We start from the raw sequence: 26,669 nt of genomic DNA, 5'->3' as shown, positions 1-26,669 counted from the left end.
GGAAGAGGAAGGACTTGGCAAACAGGCATGTAAGAGACAGAAGGAAGTGGGAGGGTTTATTCACCAGCAGGATTGCATTTTGCTGGGTGGTGTAGTAAGAGAGGAGGGACCAGATCCCATGTTGGAGGAGGGGTGAAGGAGCTATTTCTAGACTCTTCTCACTCAGGCCATCTCCTCCACTCCTGCCAGATCAGTCTCCCTGAACACATGCATGCATTCATTCATTTCTTCATTTCACACATTCTACATATGGATGCTGTGCCAGGCACTGTGCTCAGCACTGGGGAAACAATGATGATGGAAACCAAATGCAAACCTAGTCCTTTCCTGCCCTGGTTCAAATCTCACAGGTATTCTATTTATTTGGGAAGAAAGACTTCGCTCCCTGGCCTGCCATTCAGGACTCCCCAAGTTCTGTCTCCTGACTCCATCCCCAGTCCTGACTCCATACCCATCACTTCAGGCACTAAATGGCACTGGATTCTTTGTCTAACAATACACTTGTCAGGGAGGAATCTGCCTCTGAGTCCCTTGCTTGTCCCTTCTGCCTGCTTTCAAATTCTACACATCTTTTTTTTTGCCTTTCATTTCACTTTAATTAATTTATTTTAAATCCTATACATCTTTAAGGGAGTGGGTTGGAAATGTTACCAGCTTTTCAGAACCTCTTCTTGGGAAGTCCTTGGGGGTCCAATGGTTAGGACTCCATTCTCTTACCACCGGGGGGCCGGGGTTCAATCCCTGCTTGGGAAGCTGCCTAGGAGCAGGCCAAAAAAAAAAAAAACAAAAAAAACCAACAAAAAACAAACCCTTTTTCTATCTAGTGTGAAAGAATTAAAAAACAAAACAAAACAACAGAACATAACACATTGTGAATTCCTTGAAGGCAGGGTTCCATGCTCTCTTCCTCCAGTGCCTAGCATAGAGCCTGGACTATTCCTTCACAGAAATTCCCTCACTCTCAGTTCTCATACACAACACTTCCTGCCCACTAATTTTTGTTTGTTTGTTTGTTTTAAACTAGTTATAATTTTCTAATGTATTCTACACATTATCTTTATTTAGCCTGTTTTCTTGGGCAGAATTTGCTGTACCGCATTGCTTAGAACAGTGCTTGGAACATAGTAGGTGCTCAACAGATAAGTACCGAATAAATAAAATGTGCACTCAAAACTTTCGGGTATGTGAGCTACATGGAATGTCAAAAAAGGGAAGCATGTAAGCAAGAATTAGCCTGACCCCAGCGTGTATATCCTACGCGGGGAGAGAAGTGTTGGTCAACCCCCAGACACAACCCAGTGGTAAGTATCCATTGGCTCTGATAACTGAATTGAATCTTTAACACTCCACCCTGGAGAGGAAGAAAGGGCTCCCCAGGGGTCAGGCTGCAAACAGCTGCATTCTTTCCCTATATTAACCAGAGTGCCTGGCCAGTATCTGTCTTTCCACATTTCCACCTGTCAGGTCCAAGAACCTCAAGGCGGGGAAGAAGACGTGGAACCTTGTGGGGGAGGGTGGCAGTCCCCTCAAGGTTTGGCTCTTCTAATTCAACCATCTCTCAAGTGGGTACCACCCAGACAGTTTGGATCAATAGTGAATGCGTCCCATCTTCCCAGTCCCCCGGGGGCCTGCTGTTTTATCTCGGAAACAAGGTCCAGGGCTGAGGCCCTGGCCCCCTCCCCCAGTAATTTTCCGGAGAATATGGGGCGGGGCCGTGAATCAGCACTCGCTCGGACTCGGGCAGCCTTAGTCCCCGCCAGGGGTCCCCAGTAGCCGCGGAAATAGACCTCCCCCTCCCCCACCCCACCCCACACCACACCTCCTCCTCAATCCTTCTTCATCTGCCCGCTATGACCACTGGGAGATGTAGTCTTGACCGCCCCTTTGTCCTTGATCTCCTCAACATATCACCCCATCCCAGGGTGAACTACAACTCCCAGGGGCCCACGCGTCGGGGGGCCTGGCAGGGCTGGGGTCTGCAGGTCGGGTGGGTTGGGGGTCGTCTGGAGAAGCAAGGGCGCAGTGAGCCGGGTGAAGTGAAGCACGGGGCTTGTCGAGGGGCACAGGGGAAGAAGGGGATACCCGGGAGGCGGTGGCGAGCTGAGCCTGGGAGTGGAAACCCGGGAAACGGAAGGGGTCGGGGAGGGGCCGGGGTGGGGGCCGCGCGCGGGCTGGTGGGCGGGGCCGGCTGCGTCACGCGGCGTGGGCGGGGCCGCAGGGGGTTGTCCGCCCGCGGCACGCACAGCCGCCGCAGCCGCCTCGCGCCCGGTCCCGCGGTCGCAGCTCGAGTCGCAGCCTCAGCGCCCGTCGCCTGTAGCCGCTCGCGTCTCGTGTGGGTCGGTCCCTCCGGCACACGGGCTCCAGCCGCGCCGCAGCCGCCCTCCGAGCCCTCTAGGCCGCCCCGGATCATCCTCGTCCGGCCCGACCCAGCCCGTGAAGATGGTGGACCGCGAGCAACTGGTGCAGAAAGCCCGGCTGGCGGAGCAGGCGGAGCGCTACGACGACATGGCCGCGGCCATGAAGAACGTGAGTTTTCCCTCCCCTCCCCTCCCCCCCCGCCTCTTCCCAGCCCCTTCGCGGACGCGGGCCTTCGCGGGCGCGGCCCGGGGACTAGTTTCCCGTCGGCAACAGCAGGTCTGGAAGCCCCTGAGGGGGCTGGGGAGGGTCCCGAGAGCGCTGAGGACCAGGTGTGTGACGCGGCCTCTCCCCGAGCGTCCCCTAGGGCCGGCGGTGCGGCCGCCTCGGCCCTCCCCGCGCGCCGGGGCTGGGGCGGGGTCTTTTCGGGGCTGGTCTCGGGAGCGGGGTCTCCGGCCGCCGCGCCTCCGGGTCGGCTGGGGGACCTGAGCGGGGGGCCGTGCGCATCCTTTGTGCCCCACTTCCCCCTCCTCCCACAGCCTGGGCGTGTGGGGGCGGGGGACCGCATGGATGCGGTTCCTCTTTTCTCCCTGGTGTCTGGGCGGCGCCTTTCCCATTCACTTAGCAGGTCTCCGGGCTTTCTAATACTCCCCCCGCCCCCCCACCCCACTCCCCAAATGTTCTCACTGCCTTCTGCAGACAGATCCTTTAGAGCCTCTTCGAGAAAAAATGAAGGTTCTCCTGAAAACCTGGGCTCAATGGTGCAAAATCGAAACCTTGCTCACGTTTTTCTTAACAAAAGGCTCCCCTCTCACCATTCCCCAAAGCAAACCGTCTTCTTGCCTTTAGGAAGGGGGGCACGTTTGTCTCGCTACCGTTTTCATTGATTGTTCTCAATATGTCATCTCCATTTTTTTCTTACTGTGCTCGTATTGAAAGGGTAGGTATTGTCTCTAAAATAAAGGTTGTGAATTTAGCCGTCTGGTTCAATTTGTGACATATGCTGTTTCTTTTTTAAATACAGGCACACATCTGTTGAAATTCCTTTAAGTTGAAAAAAAATATTCTCTCTAATCTGATATTGCAAACAAAGCGGTGGTGGGAGGCAGTATCAAGTCATTCCAGAAGATTCTGCATTTGTCATATTGCAGAGAGCCTAGACTGGGTGGGGGCTGGGGAGGAGTTATTTTAAAGGGGAAAAAGTCTTTTTTTTTATTAATTTGTTTTGTTAGACACATCTGAAGCTTAAAAAAAAAAAAAGCTAGCGCATCCTCAATGCTGATGAAAAGAATACTGATCTCCGGTTGTCGCATTTTGCAGATTCCTGCCTGTATTGCACCATTTTGTCAGTAATGCTACATTTATCTGATGGGCGGTCAACCAGTTTGATATTAGAGGAGGGGGACGTATTGAGCATTAGTAAATGAAACACAGAAAATTATCTAATGATTTCAGTCTCTCACTATTTTAATATCTGACTTCCTGCCTTATGTAACAAAGGTTTTAAAATGCATCTCCAGTGTGCAGCGGATACAGGAGTGTACCTTGCACATGAAACCTCTTTAATGAAGCGGTACAGGCATTACAGATTAATTAATTCTCGAATAACTTTACTGGTTCACAGGAGATGACAAGGCTGATGCCTTTACATTTAAACCGGCTACATTAGCTAAGAAGATTTTTATCTAATTAAGAAAGAGGATTGGTTCTGAAATTGGGAGCATTGCTGTATTAATATATTGTCACACTCGCTGTTTTTATAAGGCGCAAATGACAAGTTGCACTTCAATGGATATCAGTATCTTTAGTTCACGTTATTTAGACTCTTCTAATTTTTCCATATTTCTAGTTTCACAGGAAAGCGAGTGACCTCGCACCTATATCCATAGCAACCCAGTGATGTCACACACAATGACACAGAGGCTGCAATGCACCTCAGGGCTGGTAGGGAGTATGCAAATGGCATTTGTCCAGGGTAATGCAGAAATTAGCAGATAAGCCAGGTGGAATTGAGCTCTTCCTCTTCCACCAGATGAGAATCGGTCCCCCAAAGAAGAATGTCCTTTATCCTGGCACAGGCACACCAGGGATCTCTGGATATGCCCGTTCACCTTTCCTATTTCCAGTTTTCTGGAAAGTTTTAAGATACAGTCATGTTTTTAAACATTCATCTCAGTAATAACCTTGGGCATTGAAGGACTAGAGATGGAAATTTTAAAAACAATATGTTTTATGCTCATAGTGTAGGGGTATATGTGGGTTTATTGTAAATTATTAACTTGGCAGGTTTTAATAGAAACCTTAAAAAAGATTATGACTTCCTACTGGGGCATTTTCAGTGAACGTTAGGGAATGAGAATCCGGTACAGAACACTTCAGCTTGAGATCTGGAAAACTCGCTGTGCTTATGCTCCTTAATGGTATATGGAGGAAAGAAAACAGTTTTATAAAATAAAGCAGACCTTTTTCAAAACAAACCTGTTCACTAGTGATTTTGAGAAATTGGTTTTACGTCTGACCTTCCTTTTCTCATCTGTAAAATGGGTCAACACCTACTTGGAAAAAGTTGGACGATTAAATAAAAAATGTAGATGCTTTAAAAAGGTAACTATAAGGCTTGTTTCTTTGTTTATATAAGTCACCACAGAATTTGGAAAATACAGGAAGATAAAAAGAAAATACTCAGTCCTGCCACTTAAGTGAGTTCTTTCCTGAGGTTGAACTCATCCAGATGCTAGTGTGGTGAAATTTATTCCTATCTAGTGAAGGTACCCTAGTAATTAACAGGGCCTGTGATAGTTATAGGTGTGCGACCAAGATAGAAATAATACATGAGTATCTTGAAAAAGAGGAAAGAAGGAAGTTTAGTCTTTTAAGACAAATGTGTAAACTTGTATGTAAAAAGAAGTGAACACCTAGATATTTCCTACTTGTTAGACAATATTGACTTCTCCTTTGGATTTTAACAGCCTCTTGAGAAGTTAATATTCTAAGTAGGCTACTGGTATTTGCCTTTGGAGGGGGTGGGGAGAAAAGGTTCTAGGCAACTAATGTTGAAGTAACTGGGATAAACATTACTACTCGGGTGTGTTGGCGGCAGGGGGGCATTAGTGGCAAAAGTCTATCCTAATTATGTAAAAATGACTTCCTAGCAGAATCTATATACTTTTTTTTTTTAATATACTTTTAAAAAACATTTTTTTTAAACTATGTTAAATATTCTGTTTTTTCTGCTAGCTCTTACAGGAGGCTAGATCAATAGCCATTATCACTAATGGAGTAATGACACCTCTGTAGACTCTTTGTGGAGTTCTGCCAGCCATTATTATAATCGAAGTCATGTGGCTTCAATTGTTCTCTTTGGAGTGGAAGAATACAGATAACAGTTGGCTTTTTATGTTCACCTTCCCGATAACTGAAATGACTACTAAGTGCCTTTTATAATTATTTAAACAATTTCATATGGTTGTTTTTTTTTTTTTTTTTAATTCTTATCGAGATGATAGATGTTGCTGAATGTGCATCTTCATTCCAGTTCATTAGATTAAATAACTACAGACCCTGGGAGGATTTCATTCTCTGGTACTTGGAGGAAGCCTTATTTATTTATTAAACCAAACTCTAATTAAATTATTAAAAAGAGTGGAGGAAATGATTTGAGTCTTTTTTGTTGAGGTAACAGTCACAGCATAAACTAACCATTTTCAAGTGTACTATTCAGTAGCACTCTAGAAAAGGGAAAAATGATATTTTTAAGAAGTGACCATGGTTGGCTATAGCTGGCTGGATTTCAGCACATGATTACTGATTCAGGAATGTGTCAGTAATGAAGTGCTCACAGCCAGTGGTAATCAGTATCCCTTTGTCTTTGTTTTCTAACATCTGAACCTTCTCAGCATAAATTGAAAAAAAAAGAAGGGGGGGACTTCTTTTGGCTTGGTTTGTATTTCCATTTTAAAAGTTCCAGGGCTTAAAAACTGTGTGATGCTCACCCAAAGAAGAATAGATTACCTGAAATCAGAGCAAACTATTATTAACTCTTTGGAGATGATAGGAGTTATGCTGGTGTTCTTATGATCACTCATTTTCCACCCCAAGACTGACTGACTTTGTTAGACACGCTTGCCCTGCTGTGTGGTGGCGGTTCCTGTAGTGCTGAGAGTCAGGAGCTGTTCACGCATGGGCTTCCCATAAATACAATACACTGTTTTGGTGCTTCTGAGGCAGCCAGGAACAATGTTTTTGCCTCTGATATGATCAGCCCTAACCCTTTTATCTGGCAGGGCACCTGATTATTTCTGTGTTCCTCCCAGATTCCATGAGATGAGGAAGAAAAGTGGGCGAAGGCCCTATATACGTTTAATAGAGAAAAAAGTCATATATAAGCCATTCTCTTCTCTTTTGTCTTATTTTCTAAGCTCTTTTTGTTAGACTCAACAACTGTGATTATGGGGCACCCATATTGTCTTTCTAGGTTATAAAATCGGTATACCAACATGAGCTGCCTTATGGTCTTTCTGCTTATAACCATTTTTCTTCCCCAAATTCCCTTTTAGGTATTAGTTTTGGTTTAGTACCAAACCCTGTTATCTTACTTTAGATTGGCACTTGCAGAGATCCTTGAAATTTTGATCTTACTAATTTAGGGGGAAAAATAGTTACAGGAAGAGCAATCAACAAAAATTCCCAAAGGAGAGCTTTAATTTTAAATAAGTGGTTACATTGGATTGGTTCCGTGATTTTGCAGAAACAAAAATCTGTAAATCTTTTAAGACTAGTCTTTTTTTTTTTCTCTCCCTCTCTTTTGAAAGAACTGAATAAGTCTAAACCAAATTTTTGTCAGCATATTACTTGGAAGAGTGTCCTAAGAGGTAGATTGTTCCTTTACCTAGGTTGAACACTGTTAGTGGGGTGCATAGCTTTAGTTGGGTTGTGAATTGGTAGATAGAAATGAGAGTGTTCTTACATACAAGATATAAAAAAAAAAAATCCAAGTAGACTCACTGGTCTTAATCTTTGTAGCAGTCTTATTTTTGGAGAGGTGTAAAGCCAAACTTGGTGAGCAGGATCCAGGTGTAGTGTCAGCTTTTCCCTCTTAAAAATTCCGTTACTAGCAGAGGGGTACCAGGGCTGGGACTCTGACAGTGACGGCAGTGGGCAGCTGAACATCAATGACGGTGGTGCGGGAGGAATCCCTCTTCCCCCCTCCCCACTGCCGAGTGTGAAGAGCAGCTGTGGCGGTGTGAGACGTGAGAGAAGGCTAAGAGGTGACAGGAGGAACGCTTTGAAAAACACAGGTTTGTTTTGAAGAGAGATCATTTCAAACCTCTTGAGCTTTCTGAAAGGAGTTATTAATACGACACTTAAGCTGCCATGTTCAGTTAACCAAGATCTAGGGGAAAAGTTGCCTGTGAGCGCCGGTACTTAAAGGATGTCAAAATCAGCTTAAAATTTTTCGACTGGTGGTTGCAATCCAGTGCCATTCTGTTTAGCACAGTGCTCCTTTTGTGCGGGTCTAACGTGAAGTAGCCAACGAGTATGTCTTCGCAGCAGAGGCCCGGCATGGAAACCTGCAAGCCAATCCCACACTCCCGCCAGGACATTCATTCTTACCTGAGGGCCTGTCTGGCATGGCTAAAGCCACGGATAGATGTTCTTTTCAAATCATACTCTGCGCTTCACGTGTGACTCATCTCTGGACTGTCTCACTACATCTGTGTAATAAAAACAGACTTTCAGACCCTGGATTTTTTATTTTATTTTTTTAAGTAGGTTGGAAATGACCCAATCCACAAGGACCAGGAGCATTAACCAGGATGGGATAAGAACAGCAGAATAGCATTCTGAGACAAGGAAAGCTGGATGAGTATGTCCAGCTTGAATTTGGGGATGCTGTGATCTTCTGAGGGAGTCTGGTTGTTGGAAGGCTGTCATCATTGAAACTGACAACTAATGACAAAATGTCTGGCCTTTAGGATACTAGAAAATTTGGGAGAGAATGACAAGTATCACCATAATCCATATGCCAGGGATATTCCCATGCTGTCTTTCTACAGGGTTTTGTACCTTTCATTTTTCCCTTGACGTTTCAAGGTATTTTCTTCTGTTAATCAGTATTTTTAATAGCTGAACAAACCTGTGGATGTGTCATAATTTTAAGTATTTTTTTGTTTAGCATTTAGGCTGTTTCTAAATTTAGAGATATTGCCATGAGTATCTTTGTGGCTAAAGCTTTCAACACAGATTGCATATTAGGACAGAGACCCAAAAGTGGAATTGTTGCAAGAACAGCTGAGAATTTTTAAGGAACTTGAAACCGTCACCAGTACTGGTATTTATCTCAAAAGTTTTGGAAGATGTAATTGTTGAGCTAGATATTACATACACATGGTTCAAAGGTCAAGGATATTCTGTTGCCCTTTTGGCTCCAAAAAGAAAAATAAAGTTGAAATGGGAAACTTAACTGCTAGCTTATGTGCTGCAAGCCTCCCTTTTTCTGCTTTCGTGAGGATGGATGGAATGAGTGCCTTTAAAAAAGAAGTTGAAAAAATAAAAATAATATGGGGACTTTATATGCAAAATAAAGATAATAGCATGATATAACCCCATATAACCAATTTCACCATTTGTCAGCATATTGGCCAATCATCCATCTGTATACTTCACTACTTTCTGGTTCCCTTGGTATTTACCATCTTGCATGATGGCTTTTTATTGACCTAAAATTACCCCTTATTTCCCGCAAATGTTCCAGTTACCGGCAAGATCGCTTTACATTCAACTTTGGCAACCTCAAAGAGTGTAGTTTCTTGCTTAAAGCATTTAATCCAGATGGCAGATGAAGTTTTTCCTTGATTTTCAGAGGAGTGTTTCTCTTCGGTTGACATCCAAAGCACTGCTTCCCATCAGGCTTTGCTCAGGAGGAGGAAGAAAAGGCTCGATGGGTCTTGAGTGGGTGGAGGAAGGAGGATGCTGTGGCTGTGGGTTTACAGAAGGCTTCTCTCATTACAGGACTTCTTTTCGATTGCCTTTTTTGGGAAGGGGACAAGAGAGGCATATACCTTTTCTCAGTTCTGACCATTATCACCAACTCTATTGTTGTTTAGCCCCTAAGTTGTGTCCAACTCTTTGGCAACCCCCTGCACCGTAGCCCGCCAGGGTCCTCTGTCCATGGGATTTCCCAGGCAAGAATACTGGAGTGGGTTGCCATGCCCTCCTCCAGGGGATCTTCCCTACCCAGGGATCAAACCCTACATTTCCTGCTTTATTAGCAGGCGGGTTGTTTACTGAGCCACCAATTCGATAGCCCCACCAATTTGATAGGAGCGCTAAAACCCAGTTGATTTGTTGAGAACAATGTGGGTAAACAAGTTTTGCTTTTTGTTCCATCTCGTTGCTTGCCAAGCATTTAAAAAAAATTACTTTTGCCTTAAAGTCAGCATACTACTGGTTGTATGTGTGAGTAGGTAAAAGTAGATAGGACATACATTAGCTGTCTGGGCCCAGCCATCCTGAGTTTGAATCCGTGCTCAGAAGTATGGAGTTGATCAATTTAATGACATCAGTAATAATGGGTGAGTGTACTGCCTTTTTATTTTTTTACCATTTGAAAGTCGTGGAGAAAAAGGCTAGATTTTTGGAACTAGACTCATTTATTGAGGAAGGAAAAACAAGATGGTAAAAACTTCAAGCAGCTATAGTAGCGGATTGAAGTTTAAAACTTGCATAAAATACGTTTCTGCTGGTATTCCTTAGAATTATGTTTAGCACATAGATTCCATAAAACATACTATCACTCCTTACTTTGGATTTATGGTATTCTTGCATTTTGGTCATGTTTTTCTCTTCCTAATCTGGCTGGCTGTATATACACATAATAAACTTTTTAATAAAGGCTGATTAAGACCAGTTTTTTAGCAAGTGTTTAGACCTGTTGTGAAAATCACATCAGTACTATAATTTGTTACGGCATAGCACTACCCTGAAATGTTGATGTGTTAAACTAAGCATCTGGTCCACAGTGGAAAACCTAGTGTACTTTTGGTATGACTTTTTTCACATCTGTTCTGTAGTGCTATACACTGACTATGGCCTTTTTGAGAAGACAAAAATATTTTAAGTTACACAGTTAGATAAAAATATTCCAATATAATTGAACATTTACTGTCACTTGGGCTGTATTTTTCCCCATTTAATTTCACAACAGTTCTATAAAAGTGATGCTCCCATTTTATAGGTGGAAATGTTTAATTTGCTTAAGGCTTGAGTTTAATGTCTTTTTTTTCTCTGAATCTCAGCCTCTTTAAAACGTTTTTTAGTTTTCAAAAAGGAGTCATAGGTAAGGTGTATACATGGGTACCGCTGATCTTTTAGCTGTTGTCTCAATGACCTGATTTCATTAACTTTTAGTCAATGTTCCATTGTTTGCAGAAGCTTTGGAATTCTTTCAAACTGCTGTATATTTAATGCTTTTCCGTTTAGTTGTCCCTGAGAGGGTTGTTGCTTAGTCTAGATTTTAAATACAGAACAAACTTCTTTAGGACAGCCCTAAGGTAAATGTGAATGTATTTATCGTTAACAAATGTGAGCCCTAAGACTGCATATGAGTGTAACTTGGTTTCTTTTAGAAAATAGTTGGTCCCATGATCTGGGTATGTTTTAAGTATCATTTACCAAAGGAGAACTTGTAATTTTTAGCATAAGGAGATAAGTACCATGGTTTTGCCATTGGAGTCTTACAGATATTGACCAGAAGGAAAAGATGCCACTTAGGCTGAATGGAAGAGTATCCCTCACTTGAAAGAAATGGGAGGAAGTTGTGACTTTTTTGTTCATCAAAAGTAATACTGTCTTGTGTGGAATTCACAAGCAGGAGTGTGGAAACATGTTGGGTTTTTTTTTTTTTGGAAACCATATTTTGAGGGGATTTAAGTGAAGATCAAAGGAAGAAAATAATTTTAACTTGAATGTTTTGTAGATGCTCTAGACAGTGGGAGAAGTGAAAGGGACTGATCCAGAAATCACCCAGGGGAGAGACAGCTGTGAGGGGGGATTATTGAACATCTGTGGGTGGGAATATTCAACACCCAGGAAGAGAAGGACAGCCCAGAGCTGTCGAGTCGGAGGACAACTGAAGTCACCCTGGGTGTCAGGGGAGGTTTCTTGGAAAGGATAGCAGAGGTAGGGGTGTGGGTATGGGCGTGGTGGGGGTGTGGAGGGGAGAAGATTGGAGGCAGGAGTGTCCAGGCAGAGGGCATGGCGTTGCTCAGGTTCAGAATGTACAGACAGCTGAATCTGCTGCATGATTGACGCCCTCACTCTTGGTTGCCCTGAGAGAATGTTAGGAAATGAGTCCAGAGAGGGGCTGGTTCACGAAGGGCCTTACAGAGTTTGGATTTTTCTTAGGCTGTGGACAATCATTGAAGGATTTTCGGCAGGAAGGGATCCTCATCCCATTTTTGGTTTGTTGAGAGCCGTGGCAGCAGTGTGGAAATTGAATAGGAGGAGAGTGGGCCAAGACTGATAAATATTGCAGGGTCTAGTCTAAAAGGATGAGGACCAGGACAAGGACAGTGAGGGCAGATCGGAGAGAGAATCTGATGGCTGGAGAGAGGAGGAGGAGGAAGGAGACGTGATGGAGAAGATGAAGTCAGTTGCTATCGTGCTGTATTTGAGGAAACATTTAAATGGCGGTCAGTAGAGACATCACGGCTACACGTTAACTCAGGAAAAGCCCTTAGAAGAGTGCACGGCGCAGGTTAAGTGCCCAGATTTACTTATTACTCCTTCATTAAGGAAGCAAATACTTAGGAACCACTAATGACCAGACTAGTCTTGGACCTGCCCTCATAGAACTGACATTCTAGTGGGAATCTCCTATAAATCCATGCTAGTGAAAACCAGGCACGATACGGTCATCCAGACAGAATGGAGAGTCAGAGTCAAAATGTGAACCCTAGGGAATCACTCTTCTGTAGTGCCTGGAGCAAGATCTAAGATGAACTTAAGAGGAGAACATGGGATGTGTGAAGTCGGAAGTCGGAAGACAGTTGTAACAGTAATAATGGGCTGAGGAGTGAATGAAAGGTGGAGAAATGGTAACAAGTTAGACTTGTTTTCAGAAACTTGATGTTGCAGGAAGCAGGAGATGTAATTAAAAGGGATCATTTACTTATTGTAAACCTGAACTTGGACTACATATTAATGGGAAAGTACAGGAAAGGGGCCCAGCTTGAGGTTTTAAAAAAAGCCTTAATTCGTAGTGACTACAATCTGGCTTTTTTCGTTGGTCTCTCTCCATCCTCTCCTCTCCCCTCTGTTTTGGGTGTAAAAGTAGAAAGCAGGCTGCGTGGTTGTATTGATTGAGGATTTAGGGATGGTGCAGCAGCAGGACAGGAAGGTTGATATTCATGCAGAAATAATTTGATTTGATGGATCTGCCTTACTAGGAAGAAATAAAGCCTAAAGGGAAGGGGCTGAAAGAAAAAGGAGAGTGTTCAAGAGCAAATCTAGTCGGTGGGAGTGAGGCCTGGTAATATTGGAGGATAGGATAGGAGTTTGATTTTCTTATTTATTTTTGGCTGTGCCACATGGCTTGCAGGATCTCAGTTCCCTGACCAGGGATTCCTAACCACTGGACAGCCAGGGGACTCCCAGGAGTTTGATTTCAAAGGTGATGGTTGTCGGGGGGTGGGTAACTTAGGAGTTTGGGGTTAACATATACACACTACTACGTATAAAATAGATAACCGACAAGGACCTAGCCTGTAGCACAGGGAACTGCGTATTCTGTAATAACCTCTATGGGAAAAGAGTCTGAAAAGGATGGATATGTGTATGTGTACAACTGGATCCCTTCACTGTGTACCTGCAAATAACACACCTTAGTAAATTAACTTTAATCCAATATAAAACAGTTTTAAAAATGAATGGTTGTGAATGAGGTCAAAGGTGTGGTTTGAGGATAAGTTGTCAGAATTGATTAGATCAAAGCAAACTGTTGTTTATAATTAATATGAAGGAATAGCCTTGATAAGGAAGTCGGCCAGAGGTCTGGACACAAGTCAACAATCCTAAAGAAAGGGAACATGACATTGATTCCAGGAGAAATCTGAGAAGCAAAGAAAAGGCATGAAAGAGGAGATGATTGTGAGGGAGTCAGTATGGGCTTGTATATATAAAAACCTGTTAAGCTAATTTTGATTGAGCTAATTTTTAGAATAGGGTTATTTGACTGCTAGCCAAGGGTGTGCTGGAGCATAGCATATCTGTTTCCTGACGTGTGGGGTTAAATGGCGTGCTGCGGAGCTTTGGCTTATGTCCCAGTTGTTGAAAAGTGAGATCAGACTGGAGCATGGGTGGAATCTGGGCTAATGAAGTGGCCTTGTTTTTGCTTCAAGTCCTGTACCTTGACCCTAAAATTCAACTGTTCTCGTATCTGGTGCCGGTGGCATCTAACAATAGCCAGCTTAATATTAGTTAGTTAAGTTTTTGTTTGGATCACACTACCTGAAACAGATGTTTCTTATTTGTCTCAGTTCTGTGGACTGGCCAGGTAGTTGGGGTCTGTTGGGGGCTCCTGCAGGGCCACAGGAACTAAGGAGAGGCTGAGGCCTCTTCACATGGTCTCTCGTCTCCAGGTTAACCAGGCTTCCTTGGCCTGGTTCCCAGCAGCGAGCCCCGATTCACAAGCACTTTTTAGGCCTTTGTTTGCCTCATACTTGCTAATGCTCCACTGACCAAGTCGCACAATTAAGTTCAGATGATAGGGGTGAAGTACATTCTTGTTCTTGATGTAAGGAGCCTCAAAGTCATACTTAAAAGGAGGGGGCTATACACAGAGTTGGGCTTCCCTGGTGGCTCAGATGGTAAAGAATCCATCTGCATTGTGGCAGCCCTGGGATCCATCCCTGGGGTGGGAAGATCCCTGGAGGAGGGCATGGCAACCCACTCCAGTGTTCTTGCCTGGAGAATCCCCATGGACAGGAGCCTGGCAGGCTGCAGTCCATGGGGTCACAAAGAGTCGGACAGGACTGAGCAACTAAGCGTGCACACACACAGAGTTGGAAGGAGTTCTGTGGGCCGTTTATGCAGTCCGTCCAGGCTGGATCCGTCCTGTTAGATTCCTGTCACTTAGCAAACACTGGGAGTGACCAGGTACTGTGGTGATTCACTGATGAGTGCAGGGTACTGCCTGCTCTTAAGGACTTTAGTCTTTTGGGGAGGAAAAAAAGGTATAGGGTTACACCCTGAGGCACGAGAAATAAGCAGTGTAACAAGTGCATGGTGAACCTTCTAACAGTAAGCAGTAATTGGTTCTGCCTGTGCATTTTTCAGGCTTTAGGAAGTAAGTGCAGTATTTGAATTAGGACTTAAAGGATGACTTACAGAAAATTTTTCTTAATGAGTTCTGGAAGTGCTTTTTGGTAGGAAAAACGAGAGCAGAAGAGTGTGTAGTGTGAAGAAGACTGTGAGACCTGGGTCTGGGTATCGATGACTCGGAGCAGGGTTTTTTCTACCTTGGCACTGTTAACACTTGGACATTTCTTTTGTGTATCCCTAGGAGTAGAATGACTGAGTCATGTGGTAACTCAACATTCTGAGGAACGTTGACCTGCTGTTCTTCACCTGGAGAAAGACGTGTGTGGATCCCATGCAGTACTGAGTCTTTGAGGGTTAGGGCTACTAGGAGAGTATTTTACAAGAAGCTCCTCCTTGGTTAAGAACTGGTCATGTAGTGGAAAGCATATGAGATTTTAAGCCATGGGACTTGGGTTCCATTCTTTTGCTCTGAACCTTAATTTTCTATGCTTTAAAATGGAAATAACAATACTGAATCATAAAGAGTTATTTGGAGGACCAAAGAGGAATTACAATTTTGGTCAAAGAACTCATTTCTGATACTACAAAAGTTACTTAGAAAAATACAGAATATATGAGTATTTCTTAAATATCTTTTAAAGAGTCGGGATTTAAGAATGAAACCCTGAAAGTATTCCATTAAACTCAGAACGAAACGAAGATGCACATTATAGCATTAATAATACTGTCCCTGTTTTTGCAGCAGATATCCTTGCACAAATATAAGTGGTATTTGGGAATCATAAGATTAGGTAGTGAATAAAGTGGGAAAATACTAGAATTAAATTAGTGATAAGTTCAATGAAACAGGGCTGAAAATCTGTAGTATATATACTACTATATATCAGTCCTGATCTGTGTAAAGATATAATGAGAGACTTTTATGCAACTAAGTTTATTTTTAAAGGTATTCTTGCTAGAAGTGAGGTGGTGAGTGCAAAGCAGCAGATGTGGGCTTGAGTTAGTAGTTGATTACATTAGTAAACTTGCTTATATAAAATTGTTGGCTTTAAGGTTTTTGTTTTTTTTTAACTTGGTTTGAAAAAGTTTGGTAAATGTGATTAACTGAGTAAATTATGGAGAGGTTTTGTTTGAATAGGTAACTACTGGTATCAGGTCAAAAATTCAACCTCATCAACCTTGACTGCCTCTTAGCCACTCTGTTTTCAGTGATAGAGAAATATCTAGAAACCTTTCTAGAGATACAGTGAGAATATACAAATACTTTTAAAATGACTACCTAGAATTCCCTTGTATGGATGTTCATAAACCAGAGTCCCGCTGACCACCATTTACGTGGTTCCAGAGTCTAGCTGTTAGAAATGACACAGTGAATTGGTTTCTAGAAGTGGAATGGCAGAGTCAGAAGGTCTTTTAGTATTTAGTTTCGACGGTTGTTCCAAATCGCCCTCCCTGAGGTTTGTACGTTTACGACGCCCAGCAGTGAATGGTGATAGTGCCTGTGTGTCCTCGCCGTCGGCCTTCACAGTCAGTCATCAAGATATTTAAGTTTTGCCAGTCTGATCGGAGAAAACTTAGCATTTATAAAATGAAGACTTTGGGTTCTGTATATATATATTTATCTTATTTTTTCCTTTTTTTCAATTCCTTTTGCTCATTTTTCTATTATTGATTGGTTTTGAATTCCTTTTAGGAAGTGGGTGAGGTTTTTTCCTTTGGTCACACTGTGCGCGTATTGTGGAATCTTAGTTGGATCAAACCTGGGCCCTTGTCAGTAAAAGCATGGAGTCCTAACCACTGAACCGCCAGGAGAGTTTCCAGCAGTAGCATGTCTTAAAGTACATCTTTTTTACTGAAGTATAGTTAATTTACAGTGTTGTGTTAGTTTCAAGAGTACAGCAAAATGATTCAGTTTATATATATGTGTGTGTGTATATATATGTTTATTTTTTAGGTTCTTTTCCATTGCAGGTTATTATAAGATATTGAGTATAGTTCCCTGTGCTGTACAGTAGGTTCTTGTTAAAAAAGTACCTTATAGTTAAGTTGTTAGCCATCAGTCTGACAAAACAGGGCTGCTGCAAACCTTCAGTCTCCACAAGCCACAGTGCTGTGAAGTGCAGTAAAACAGGGTGTTGCCTGTGTTGGAGAAACTAGTTCTTTCTCTGATACGTTGCAAGGTTTACATCATCAGAGACTCGGGACCTGCTGTCTGTCAGTGGACTGATGTTATGGGGAAAGTCTGCTCATTGCTCTGCATCACATCTGTCGAGTGTACGGTGCACCACGTCAGGGTCGTTGGGAGGAGAACGTGGTACCTGGCAGCTCTCAGCAAAGCCCAGGTTCTCCGGCAGCTCTCCTCATTGCTGAGGCCTTGAGCTCAACCCTGAATATGCCATGGAAGTTCCCTGACTCTTCTGGGACGTTCCTCTTTCTGGAATGTTTCCCTGCAGCACAATTTTTATCCATGATCCTTGCTGCTGGCTTTTAAAAGCCTAGCGAATGAGTTTCTCAGGCAGAGTTTGGCTGCCTTGAGAGTGTCTCTGTGACTGGTGATCTAACGTGAATACATGTGTGTTTCCTCCTCCTGAACTAGCACCTTGAGGGCATCTCACAAATGTTCTGTCTTTGGCACAGTGAGGTGTGATGTGACGCACGCTCGGTGCTTGGTGAATGCTTGGTGAGTTACCTGGTAAGCAGTGGCCTTTAACTGTATTTTTCTTGTCATCAGACCTTATGTGACATGTTATCAAGTTTCCCAGAATGAATAGGTGTTGACGTCCCTGAGGCTCCCTCCCTGTTCAGTGGTTTGCCAGGACTCAGCATATAGAGCCTTACCTTTTAAAAAAAAAAAGTTATTTATTTGGCTGTGTTTGGTCTTAGTTGAAGCACGCAGGATCTTTGGTCACGCAGGATCTTTAATTGTGGCACACAGATTCTCTAGTTGTGGCGAATGGGCTTAGTTGCTCCTTAGCATGTGGGATCTTAGTTCCCTGACTAGGGTTTGAACCCAAGTCACCTGCATTGCAGGGCAGATTCTTAACCACTGGACTGCAAGGGAAGTCCCAGAGCCATACTCTTGACTGATTTATTACAGTGGAAGGATGCAAAGCTAAATCAGCAAAGGAAGAAAGGTGCTTGGAGTGAAGATGAGAGTAAGCCAGGTCTAAGAGTCTTCTCTCCCTGGAGACTCAGGTGGACTGTGTGTGTGAAATGTCTACTGGGAAGGAAGCTCATTAGAAACTCAGTTCCCAGAGGTCTTACTAAGGAGTGTTCGCAGAGCACTTTCTGCCTTGCACATACCAAATTCAAGACTTCTGGAAGGAACACATTGTTTGGACAAACTTTTTAGGGCCAATGGGCCATTCTTAATCGGGGGTAGTGGGAACCCTTCCAGAATCCTCGTTCTCAAATGCTAGCCAAGGGTCAGCTTCGCAAGCAGACCTTTCTAAAGATAGCAATCTCAAGCCTGTTGCCTGTTGTGTTAACTCCTTTTTTGCGCACACTGAACTTCAAGTTGAAGGCGTCTTGTCCGGATATGCACGACATGAACTTCAGATTGTTTTCAAAAATTTTAATTTGATATGCAGTAGGTCGTCTCTGGGCTTCCCTCATAGCTCAGTCGGTAAAGAATCTGCCTGCAATGCAGGAGACCTGGGTTCGATTCCTGGGTCAGGAAGATCCCTTGGAGAAGGAAATGGCAATCCACTCCAGTATTCTTGCCTGGAAAATCCCGTGGACAGAGGAGCCTGGCAGGCTACAGTCCATGGGGTCGCAAGAGTCAGACACGACTTAGCGACCAAACCAGCAGATAGTCTCTAGAATATATGGTTAACTGTATGCACGCAGAGCAGGGTCGCATTTCCTTGCAGTGGGTTATTTTGCTGTGTGCACAGAATATAGACAACATGGACACTGATGCTCGTCTTGTACCTTCTGGTGTTTTTCCTTTATTTTTGGTGTAGTGTGTTCATTTACCCTTTCTGTAGCCTCCTGGCCCTTTGAGGTGATAGCACTCCAAACACAGGAGGACCAAAAATGCTTGAGGGGGCCAAATGTGATAGCTGATGTCTACTAATAGATATATATATATATTTTTTAATAGATCTATTTTTTAATAGACTATTTTTTAAAGCAGTTTAGGGTCACACAGGAAGACACAGTGGTCCCATGTGCCCCCTGCCCCCTCCCTCCATGCACAGCCCTCCCCAGCAGTCAGCGTCCCGGAGGAATGCATCTGTTAACCACTCGCGGGCCTGCACCGACTCATCATTACTGCCCAGACGCGTGGTTTCCCATGAGGCTGAGTCTTGGTGTTAACACTGTCTGGGCATTTTTTTTTTTTAACAAGTGTGTGATTACCTGTATTGGCCATTGGAGTATTAAAATCGTGCAGAATAGTTTCGCTGCCCTAGGAATCCTTTTTTTCATATTTTAAGTAAAGTAAGCTTAATTGAAGTATTACTTAAGGAGTTTAAACATTCCAAGTTGCATTCATTACAGTTTAAGGTTCTCGATAGATAAGTTGAAGAATTGTGAATGACTTGGTGCTCCAAGAGCATAGGGGTCAGAAAGTCATCTTAGTAACTTTCCAAGAACCTCAAGGGTTGCTAATCTTAGGGAGAGAAGGTTTCTCCCCTCATAAACTGTTAGGGGAGAACAGTTGATACTAATTAATGTCTTGATGCCTTAGCAGCTGGGATTTGGGGCGTTCTGTTTCTTAAACTGTTGGTGTGAATAACAGATTTTTCTAACCTTTCTGCTAAAAACTGTCTTTAACTCACTAAAAGAAACTTGAACTTGAGCTGGTATCATAGGAGTTGAGAAGAGAAACCTTAATTTTAATTTTAAACAAAATGTAAAACTGGAGAATTCACAAACTGTCCATGTTTTCCAGTAGCCATGACAGTATGTTTGGGGAACCATATATGCAAATGGTCTGTTCTTAGAAACAGCTCAGTGACTGTTTGAAAAACACTACCTTCCTTTCCAAATGATACACATCTCACACCCCTCCCACACTGAAAACTCATTCTGTCTTGGTTAAACCTTTTTAGGACACTATGTGAATAATTTTTTTTATCTTAAAAGTTATCTTGACTTTTGAAACTAGTATGACTGGGATCTCTATTTTAAATAAAAATCACAGATAACCTCTCATACAAGTCATTTTGATCTTAAGGATTAAAAAAAAAAAAAACCCTGATTTAAGGTTTTAAGAGACATCTTAGTGCCTTTGAGCAGACTTTTTTTAAGTGTTAAAGGTTTTCCCCTCTAACTTACTTTTGCAGTAGCAGAGCACATCTGGGTATGTTCCAAATGTGGTTGAGTTACTGTATCTAAAGGTGATGTTGGCATTTCATAATCTTCATGTTCCAGTTTGTCTGAGGCAACTGGACAAACGTTACATAAGTGCAAATGGCTAGCTTTGGGCTCCGCAGCCCCGCAGCAAGACTTAACGGTATAGAGAACTGGTGAGGTCACTGGGACTTTAAATAGTTGCTGGCTCTTGAAATAAGGACAGCATGATTTAGGGGAAAGGCCTGAACCCGACCCCAGTGGCCTTAGGCACTGGGGCTTGCATTGGAGACAGTTCTCAGGTTACGCTAGAGGCGGCTAGTCTTCAGTATCTGCAGATTCAGTGACTATCGGTGGGTGGCCTATGGTGTGCAGGGCTCAGGCCTACAGAGGCCGCAGCCTGTTGGAAAGCCAGTCTGGGGGGTTTTTCCAGTCTATGTGATACTAAAGTTCATGGAAAGGAAGTGACATAAGGGAGCTAAGGACTAGAGAATCACCTGGAAAGGAGAAGAGATACTTGATAAGGGAAGATAGATTGGGGGATGAAAGAAATGTAGAGGCCTCCTACATGGAGAATTAAAGTGAAGGACATTGTTCAGGGTGTTCTCAAAAGGAATTGCCCACGGGAATTCCCTGGCGGTCTAGTGGTTAGGACACCGCACTTTAACTGTTTAGGTACCAAAACCTTGTCCCTCAGAGTGGATCTGTTTCCCCTCAGCCGCCTCTGCTAGAGCTGCTGTTTGCACTCTCACAGTAGAGTGGGGAATCAGTAATGCATAATAAAAAGGCAACATAAGAAAACCTTAAGTTTAGGAAGTAGTTGAGTATGTATTATTGGCCAGATGTTGTGAGAATTAGTAAGCAAAGCATATAAACCTAAGTCTGGTTTACATTCTGATTTAATTCTGAGTGTGTTAATTGCTCAGTTGTGTCCAGCTCTTTGTGACCCCATGGATGGTAGCCCTCCAGGCTCCTCCGTCTATGGGATTTCCCAGGCAAGAATAGTGGAGTAGAGCGGGTTGCCTTTTCCATCTCCAGGGGATCTTCCTGATCCTGGGATTGAACCTGGGTCTCCTGCATCGCAGGCAGATTCTCTACTGTCTGAACCACCAGGGAAGCCTTAGTTCTGAGAGGAACTATTTCAGTCGCATGACCAGTTTCATTAAGCATAACCGCCTCCCACTCAACGCCTTCCTTTATGAAAGAGGAATATGTATACCACATGTAAGTGATCCATACACCAGTCAAGTCTCCTGGAATCCCAGCCCAGCATATCTTTGTGGACTCTGTCCCACTGCCTTTCATATCTGGCAGTAATAGAACGTTACATGGATGCTGTAATCTGCACGGTGAACAGAGAGTAGCCAGTTTAACTGGGAGTGGGAGGAGTGGGGCTGGGCAGGACTTCACAGAAGATAGAACCTGGTTCTTGTGTTAAGTATTTTCCAGGCAGGAACACTGGTAATTGCTTTAGGCAGAGGCAGAACAAAGAGCAGAAGTTGCTTGCAATTAACAGGTTACCACTAGAGTGCAGGTACCTGAGAGGATGAGGGAAGGGAAACAGCCTCTGTGTTGAAAATCTGAGGAAAGAGCTCATGGTCTGGGCTTTCTGATACTGCCAGTGACTGTGCATGTACCAGTTTGGGTGTGGTAGTCAACCAGACAAGTAAAAATGTGACCCCAGAAGAGGGGGAAGAAAGAGGTAAGAGCAGTAAGAGCCCGATCCTTTTCTGTTTCATATGGTTGCCAAGACATCTAAAAGTGTATGGCTCTGACATCACAGAAATCAGGTAATATAACTTAAGTAAATGTAGTTTTAGTCATTTGATCTAATTTCTTTATTACATGCAGTTGTTTGGTAGTCATAAAAATATGCAACATAGATGCGCTGTCGCTTTGGTTTCCTCAAGGCTCTTAGTGTTTGGGGCGATGGAGACCCTTTAGAAATGCTCGGTTGAAAGAAGCATTAATTCCTGTTGGCCACCTCAGCTCAGAAGTACTTTGCTCTTCTCTTCATCTTGTTGCTAATTGTATTCAAACACTAAAACACGTGTTCCCCCAAGTTGCATTAATATCTCCGTGATCAGAGTCAGGCCCGTGCCTGGAATTTATATCTTCTTAAGAGCAGAGAAAGCTTGTGTTTCTCAAAGTCAACTTGATGGTGACTCTGTTCTCACCAATTATGCAAGATACCCTCATCCAAAAGAGATGGGACTCATGTTTGCCAGATAGAGCAAGAGTAGGAGGAAGCTGTCATTCTGTTTTTTGTTTCAGACAAACAAACTGATGAGGTATAAAAGCCACCTCTAATTAAAATCCCTGGCATTGGCGTGTATGTAATGTTCCTCAAGAGAACTGTTGACGTTTGTAATTTAGATCAAAATTTGGCTTTTCATCTAAGCATTAGACTTGCCGAGTTCTTTCCGGAAGCAGCTGAGCACGTGTGTCCTCCTCTAGGGAGGAAGCAGGGGCTTCGTGCACCATTGAGCCAGCTGTGGCTTTTCCCCTTCTTTGCTGCTCATTCCCTCTCCATCTCCCTCCCATGGACTCACACAGCCTAATGTCTGTGTGTTGATGACTTTAATCAGCTGATCCATCTCTTTGTGTTTTAGTAGCATAAAAGATAGGATTAGCCCAACTTGCCATCACCTGTACCATAATAGCTCTTTCTTCTTTCCTCTTCAATAGGTGACAGAGCTGAATGAGCCACTGTCCAATGAAGAAAGAAACCTTCTCTCTGTGGCTTACAAGAATGTAGTCGGTGCACGCCGTTCTTCCTGGAGGGTTATCAGTAGCATCGAGCAGAAGACATCTGCCGATGGTAACGAGAAGAAAATAGAGATGGTCCGTGCTTACCGTGAAAAAATAGAGAAGGAGTTGGAGGCTGTATGTCAGGATGTGCTGAGCCTGCTGGATAACTACCTGATCAAGAATTGCAGCGAGACCCAGTATGAAAGCAAAGTGTTTTACCTGAAGATGAAGGGGGACTACTACCGCTACCTGGCTGAAGTCGCCACCGGCGAGAAGAGGGCGACCGTCGTGGAGTCATCCGAGAAGGCCTACAGCGAAGCCCACGAGATCAGCAAGGAGCACATGCAGCCCACTCACCCCATTAGATTAGGCCTGGCCCTTAACTACTCCGTCTTCTACTACGAGATCCAGAACGCCCCGGAGCAAGCCTGCCACTTGGCCAAGACCGCCTTCGACGACGCCATCGCCGAGCTCGACACCCTCAACGAGGACTCCTACAAGGACTCCACGCTGATCATGCAGCTGCTCCGTGACAACCTCACGCTCTGGACGAGCGACCAGCAAGACGATGACGGCGGTGAAGGCAACAATTAAGGCCCCCAGGTGGACTGGCAGCGCACGCTGATGCTACTACTGCAGTCTTTATTTTTTTCCCATGAGTCGGGGGTCGGGTGGGGGAGGGAAAGGGAGGGATGACCTTCCTAGGGAGAAACCCACGACCTGTCCTGTCTTTGATCGCCTCTTTTGACATTTTTGCCAAAATACCACTAGTGGAAAGTCAGGCTAGCTGTGCTGGTTTTGGAATAGCAGCCTCACACTGGCATATGGACTGTTCTGTAGATTAATGCAAGTGGAGCTGTCTTTAATTTAACTTATTGCTAGAAAATAGGGTTTTAAGATGAGAAGAAAACTTAAAATGGAATGGCCCTCATTCAATAAGTTCTGTGGTTCCAGTAAGGATTTTTATGTACATATGCTCTCGTCTTTTAAGTTTTGGGTACTTCCTAGCTCATCTGTTTTAGCTGTGCATTTTGTTTTTCAGGGTGTACTCTTAGCAGACGTGGAATATTAAAATCCCAAGCTGATAGAACGTAGGGTCTGTTTATGGTTTAGGCCACGCCAGTTTCCAGGTTAGTTGACAGTATTAACACTAAATTGCAGTTTACAGTATTTCTACATTACAGCCATATGTTAACATCAAGCCATTGATTGTGTGTTTTTCTTTATTTTGGCTCTTACATCCTTGTTCAGCCTTATCCAGGTCGGTTTTGCTGTTCTCTGTCTCCTAGGCCAACAGGCTTGCCTGAGGAGAATCGGAACTACTTGTTAGGTTTTGGTTAATAGGTGCTTGGCAGGTGGCTGTGGGATTTTTGTCCTTTCTTCTTAAATCCACCACAACAAACGATTAATCACTTTAATAGAAACATTGAACGCCACAAAACTAGAGAAAATTCAGGTCTGTATGTCATTTATTGTGCTGATATTTCCCGAGAAGTGCTGGGTTTTTTTCAGTTGCCACAGCTTCCTCGGGCGGCACTGCCATCTGGCTCCTCTCTTGGGTCTTCCTCATGGTACCTCGTGCCCCCACAGCATGCATACGGACGGGTGGAAAAGCTGTTGGGTTGTAGGAGCTGGTGGTCATTGTGAGAAAGTTCGTGGTGCAGTGTGTGAAAATTCAGGTGCTAGGAGCTTACTGGTAGAAAAGTCCTGAAGGAAGAGCTCTCCCCATGAACACTCTGTCCAGGTTTGGGAACCTCGTGTGTCTGTTTTTCCTCCGTGAAAACACTCCTTCCCCAAAGAATCGTTGTAGGAAAATAAAATAGCATCATTATCAGATAATAAACCCTTAACTCCTATTTGACCACAATTTTTTTCATATTTTTTTTCTTTTTAATGAAAATATAGAAGTTGGAAATTGGATTGTGCCATCTTTGCACGTTTTAGAATTGAGGGAAACCACCATGCTCTTTCCACAAGTTTGTTTCCATCAGCCTTAGGTCCTTTGTTCTCATTTTGGCCAAGTCTTTCTGAAAACACGACCTGTTGCATGTGCGTTTAGCCTTTTTTACAAGTAATAGCATGAACTGCCGAGATAGGTAACGACACCAGATTTGTTTGTTTCTTTGTTTTATTTAGGCAGGCAGAGGAGTGAGTCATAATTGAGGGAAAACCTGACAGTTGCTTTTGTTAAAACCAAAATGGAGCTTCCGGTTGTGAAACGCACACAGTGACCAGGATCCAGGTGACAGGGAAGATAGACGAGTGACGATGCCCCGTCACCTGGCACAGTCTGCCCAGCGTGACTTTCCTTAGAAGGCCCCTTCTGTGCTTGAGAGCGAGTCCCAGTTAATCGAGCCTGCCAGAAGAACTAAGAGAAAAGAGCTTTATAGCCTCTGCGCCCTGGCAGGGGCCTAAGGTCAATGCCATGGATGGGGAGAGATTGGGGGCAGGGAGGAGGGGAGGTAGGTGGGACTTTCCTTAATTTTATCTTCATGTCCAGTGAGCAGTGTTGTGTCCTTCCCTTGTAGCATTTGGAAATGATTTACTGGAATTACAAAACCTATTTTTCTTTTAAATTTCAGCTTTGGCTCTGGCTGCTTTTTAGAATAATGCAAGATAAAAACCACATCTGAGGGCTTAAAAAAAAATGAAGAGGGAATGGGAGACTTGATATTTAAGCAGCTTGAATGGTTTCTTTTCTTTTCTTTATTTTTAAAGAAATGCACTTGCCTATGATACTGTCTCTCCAGTGAAATGATTACTCCTCCATTACTCTATTGATACAATATTGTGCATGCTAGTGTTGTATTTCTATACAGTAGCTTGAAATTTATTAACTTATACTGTAGGTGTTATGTATTCCTATGACAAAAAAAAATTAAGTCTTCAAATTTTTTAAAGTTTTTTTAATTTAATTTTTTCCTTTTGGGGGTAAAGTTTGCTCTACCAAATAGTGATCGTAACAAATTGATCTGTTTTGGATGTTGCTATAGTGACATGCAGTTATACATTTTGTTTTTTTGGGGGGGAGCAAAAGAAACACCAGTGTTAGCTTAATCTTAATGTCTGGTGTTTGTCATGGTGAAATTATAACTATTACAGTGTAGGAGAACACCGAATATGTTCTCTGAATGAGCCTTTGTGCTTTTTGTCATGTTATGCAGTGAACTATTTCTAAGGTCTAATCAGTGGTTATTTTTTTTCCAACTCCGTGTTTCTCTAAGGAATTCTTTCGCACACGGACCATTCTTAGCAGTTTTCCTCAGTGATGGAATATCATGAATGTGAGTCGTCATGTAGCTGTCGTACATTGAGCAAATAAACTTACAGATCTGATGTCAGTGCTGCTGAGCTTTATTTCACGAGTTGAAATTTTCCTTTGCTTTCGAAGGTTTGATTGGACCTGGGTGTTTTCCCCCCTTCACCACTCAAAGAAGGCGGTTGCATGGGGGGAGGGGCGAAACGGTGTGTATTGGAAAGTGCCCAAGTCTGGGAATCAGACCTGGGTTTACTGACCTTGAAAAAGGATTGTGCCTTTTGGGGCTCCATCGTTTCTCTTAGGAAATGAACCCTAAGTTTGAATCATGGCTCCTTTTGATTCTCAGGTGAATGAGTATTAAACTTCCAAGCTCTGGGGGTGGGGGCTGTAGGTCTCAATGAAAACTGGGTCACGTGCCTGGCTTGATATTTCTCAGTTAGCTGCCCATTGGATATCTCATTATGTCTTACATGAGATGGGTTTCTACACTTTAAAATCTTCACATAGTGTCTTGGGTGGTTGGTCAAGTCACACGGCACGTGATATCTTTGTTCCCTGACCAGGGATTGAACCTGCCTACAGTGGAAGTGTGGTGTCCTAGCAACTGGACTGCCAGGTAAGTCCTTTCTGAGGGGGGTCAGCAAGCTGAGCTGACTTGAGCTGGGCGCTCAGTGGCCTGCCATTG

At 43.5% G+C, this 26,669-nt stretch overlaps 1 protein-coding gene across 1 annotated transcript; it reads left to right on the top strand.

Annotated features, from left to right (window-relative positions):
• The first annotated feature begins 2,239 nt into the window (after nt 1-2,239).
• On the top strand, nt 2,240-26,061 carry YWHAG (tyrosine 3-monooxygenase/tryptophan 5-monooxygenase activation protein gamma). Its single transcript, XM_061153469.1, has 2 exons — nt 2,240-2,526; nt 22,663-26,061. Exons 1-2 carry the CDS (start codon nt 2,440-2,442, stop codon nt 23,317-23,319), a joined length of 744 nt encoding a protein of 247 aa, XP_061009452.1. The 5' UTR covers nt 2,240-2,439; the 3' UTR covers nt 23,320-26,061.
• The last annotated feature ends 608 nt before the right edge of the window (nt 26,062-26,669 follow it).

This window comes from Dama dama, chromosome 10, assembly GCF_033118175.1.
Source record: "Dama dama isolate Ldn47 chromosome 10, ASM3311817v1, whole genome shotgun sequence".
Classification (NCBI taxonomy): domain Eukaryota; kingdom Metazoa; phylum Chordata; class Mammalia; order Artiodactyla; family Cervidae; genus Dama; species Dama dama.
Note: the sequence above shows the minus strand (reverse complement) of the source record. Positions and strands in the feature narration are given on the sequence as shown.

Coding starts and splice junctions, on each gene's coding strand:
- YWHAG (XM_061153469.1), top strand. CDS start 2,440: ATGGTGGACCGCGAGCAACTGGTGCAGAAAGCCCGGCTGGCGGAGCAG. Junction 2,527..22,662: donor TGGCCGCGGCCATGAAGAAC/GTGAGTTTTCCC, acceptor CCTCTTCAATAG/GTGACAGAGCTGAATGAGCC.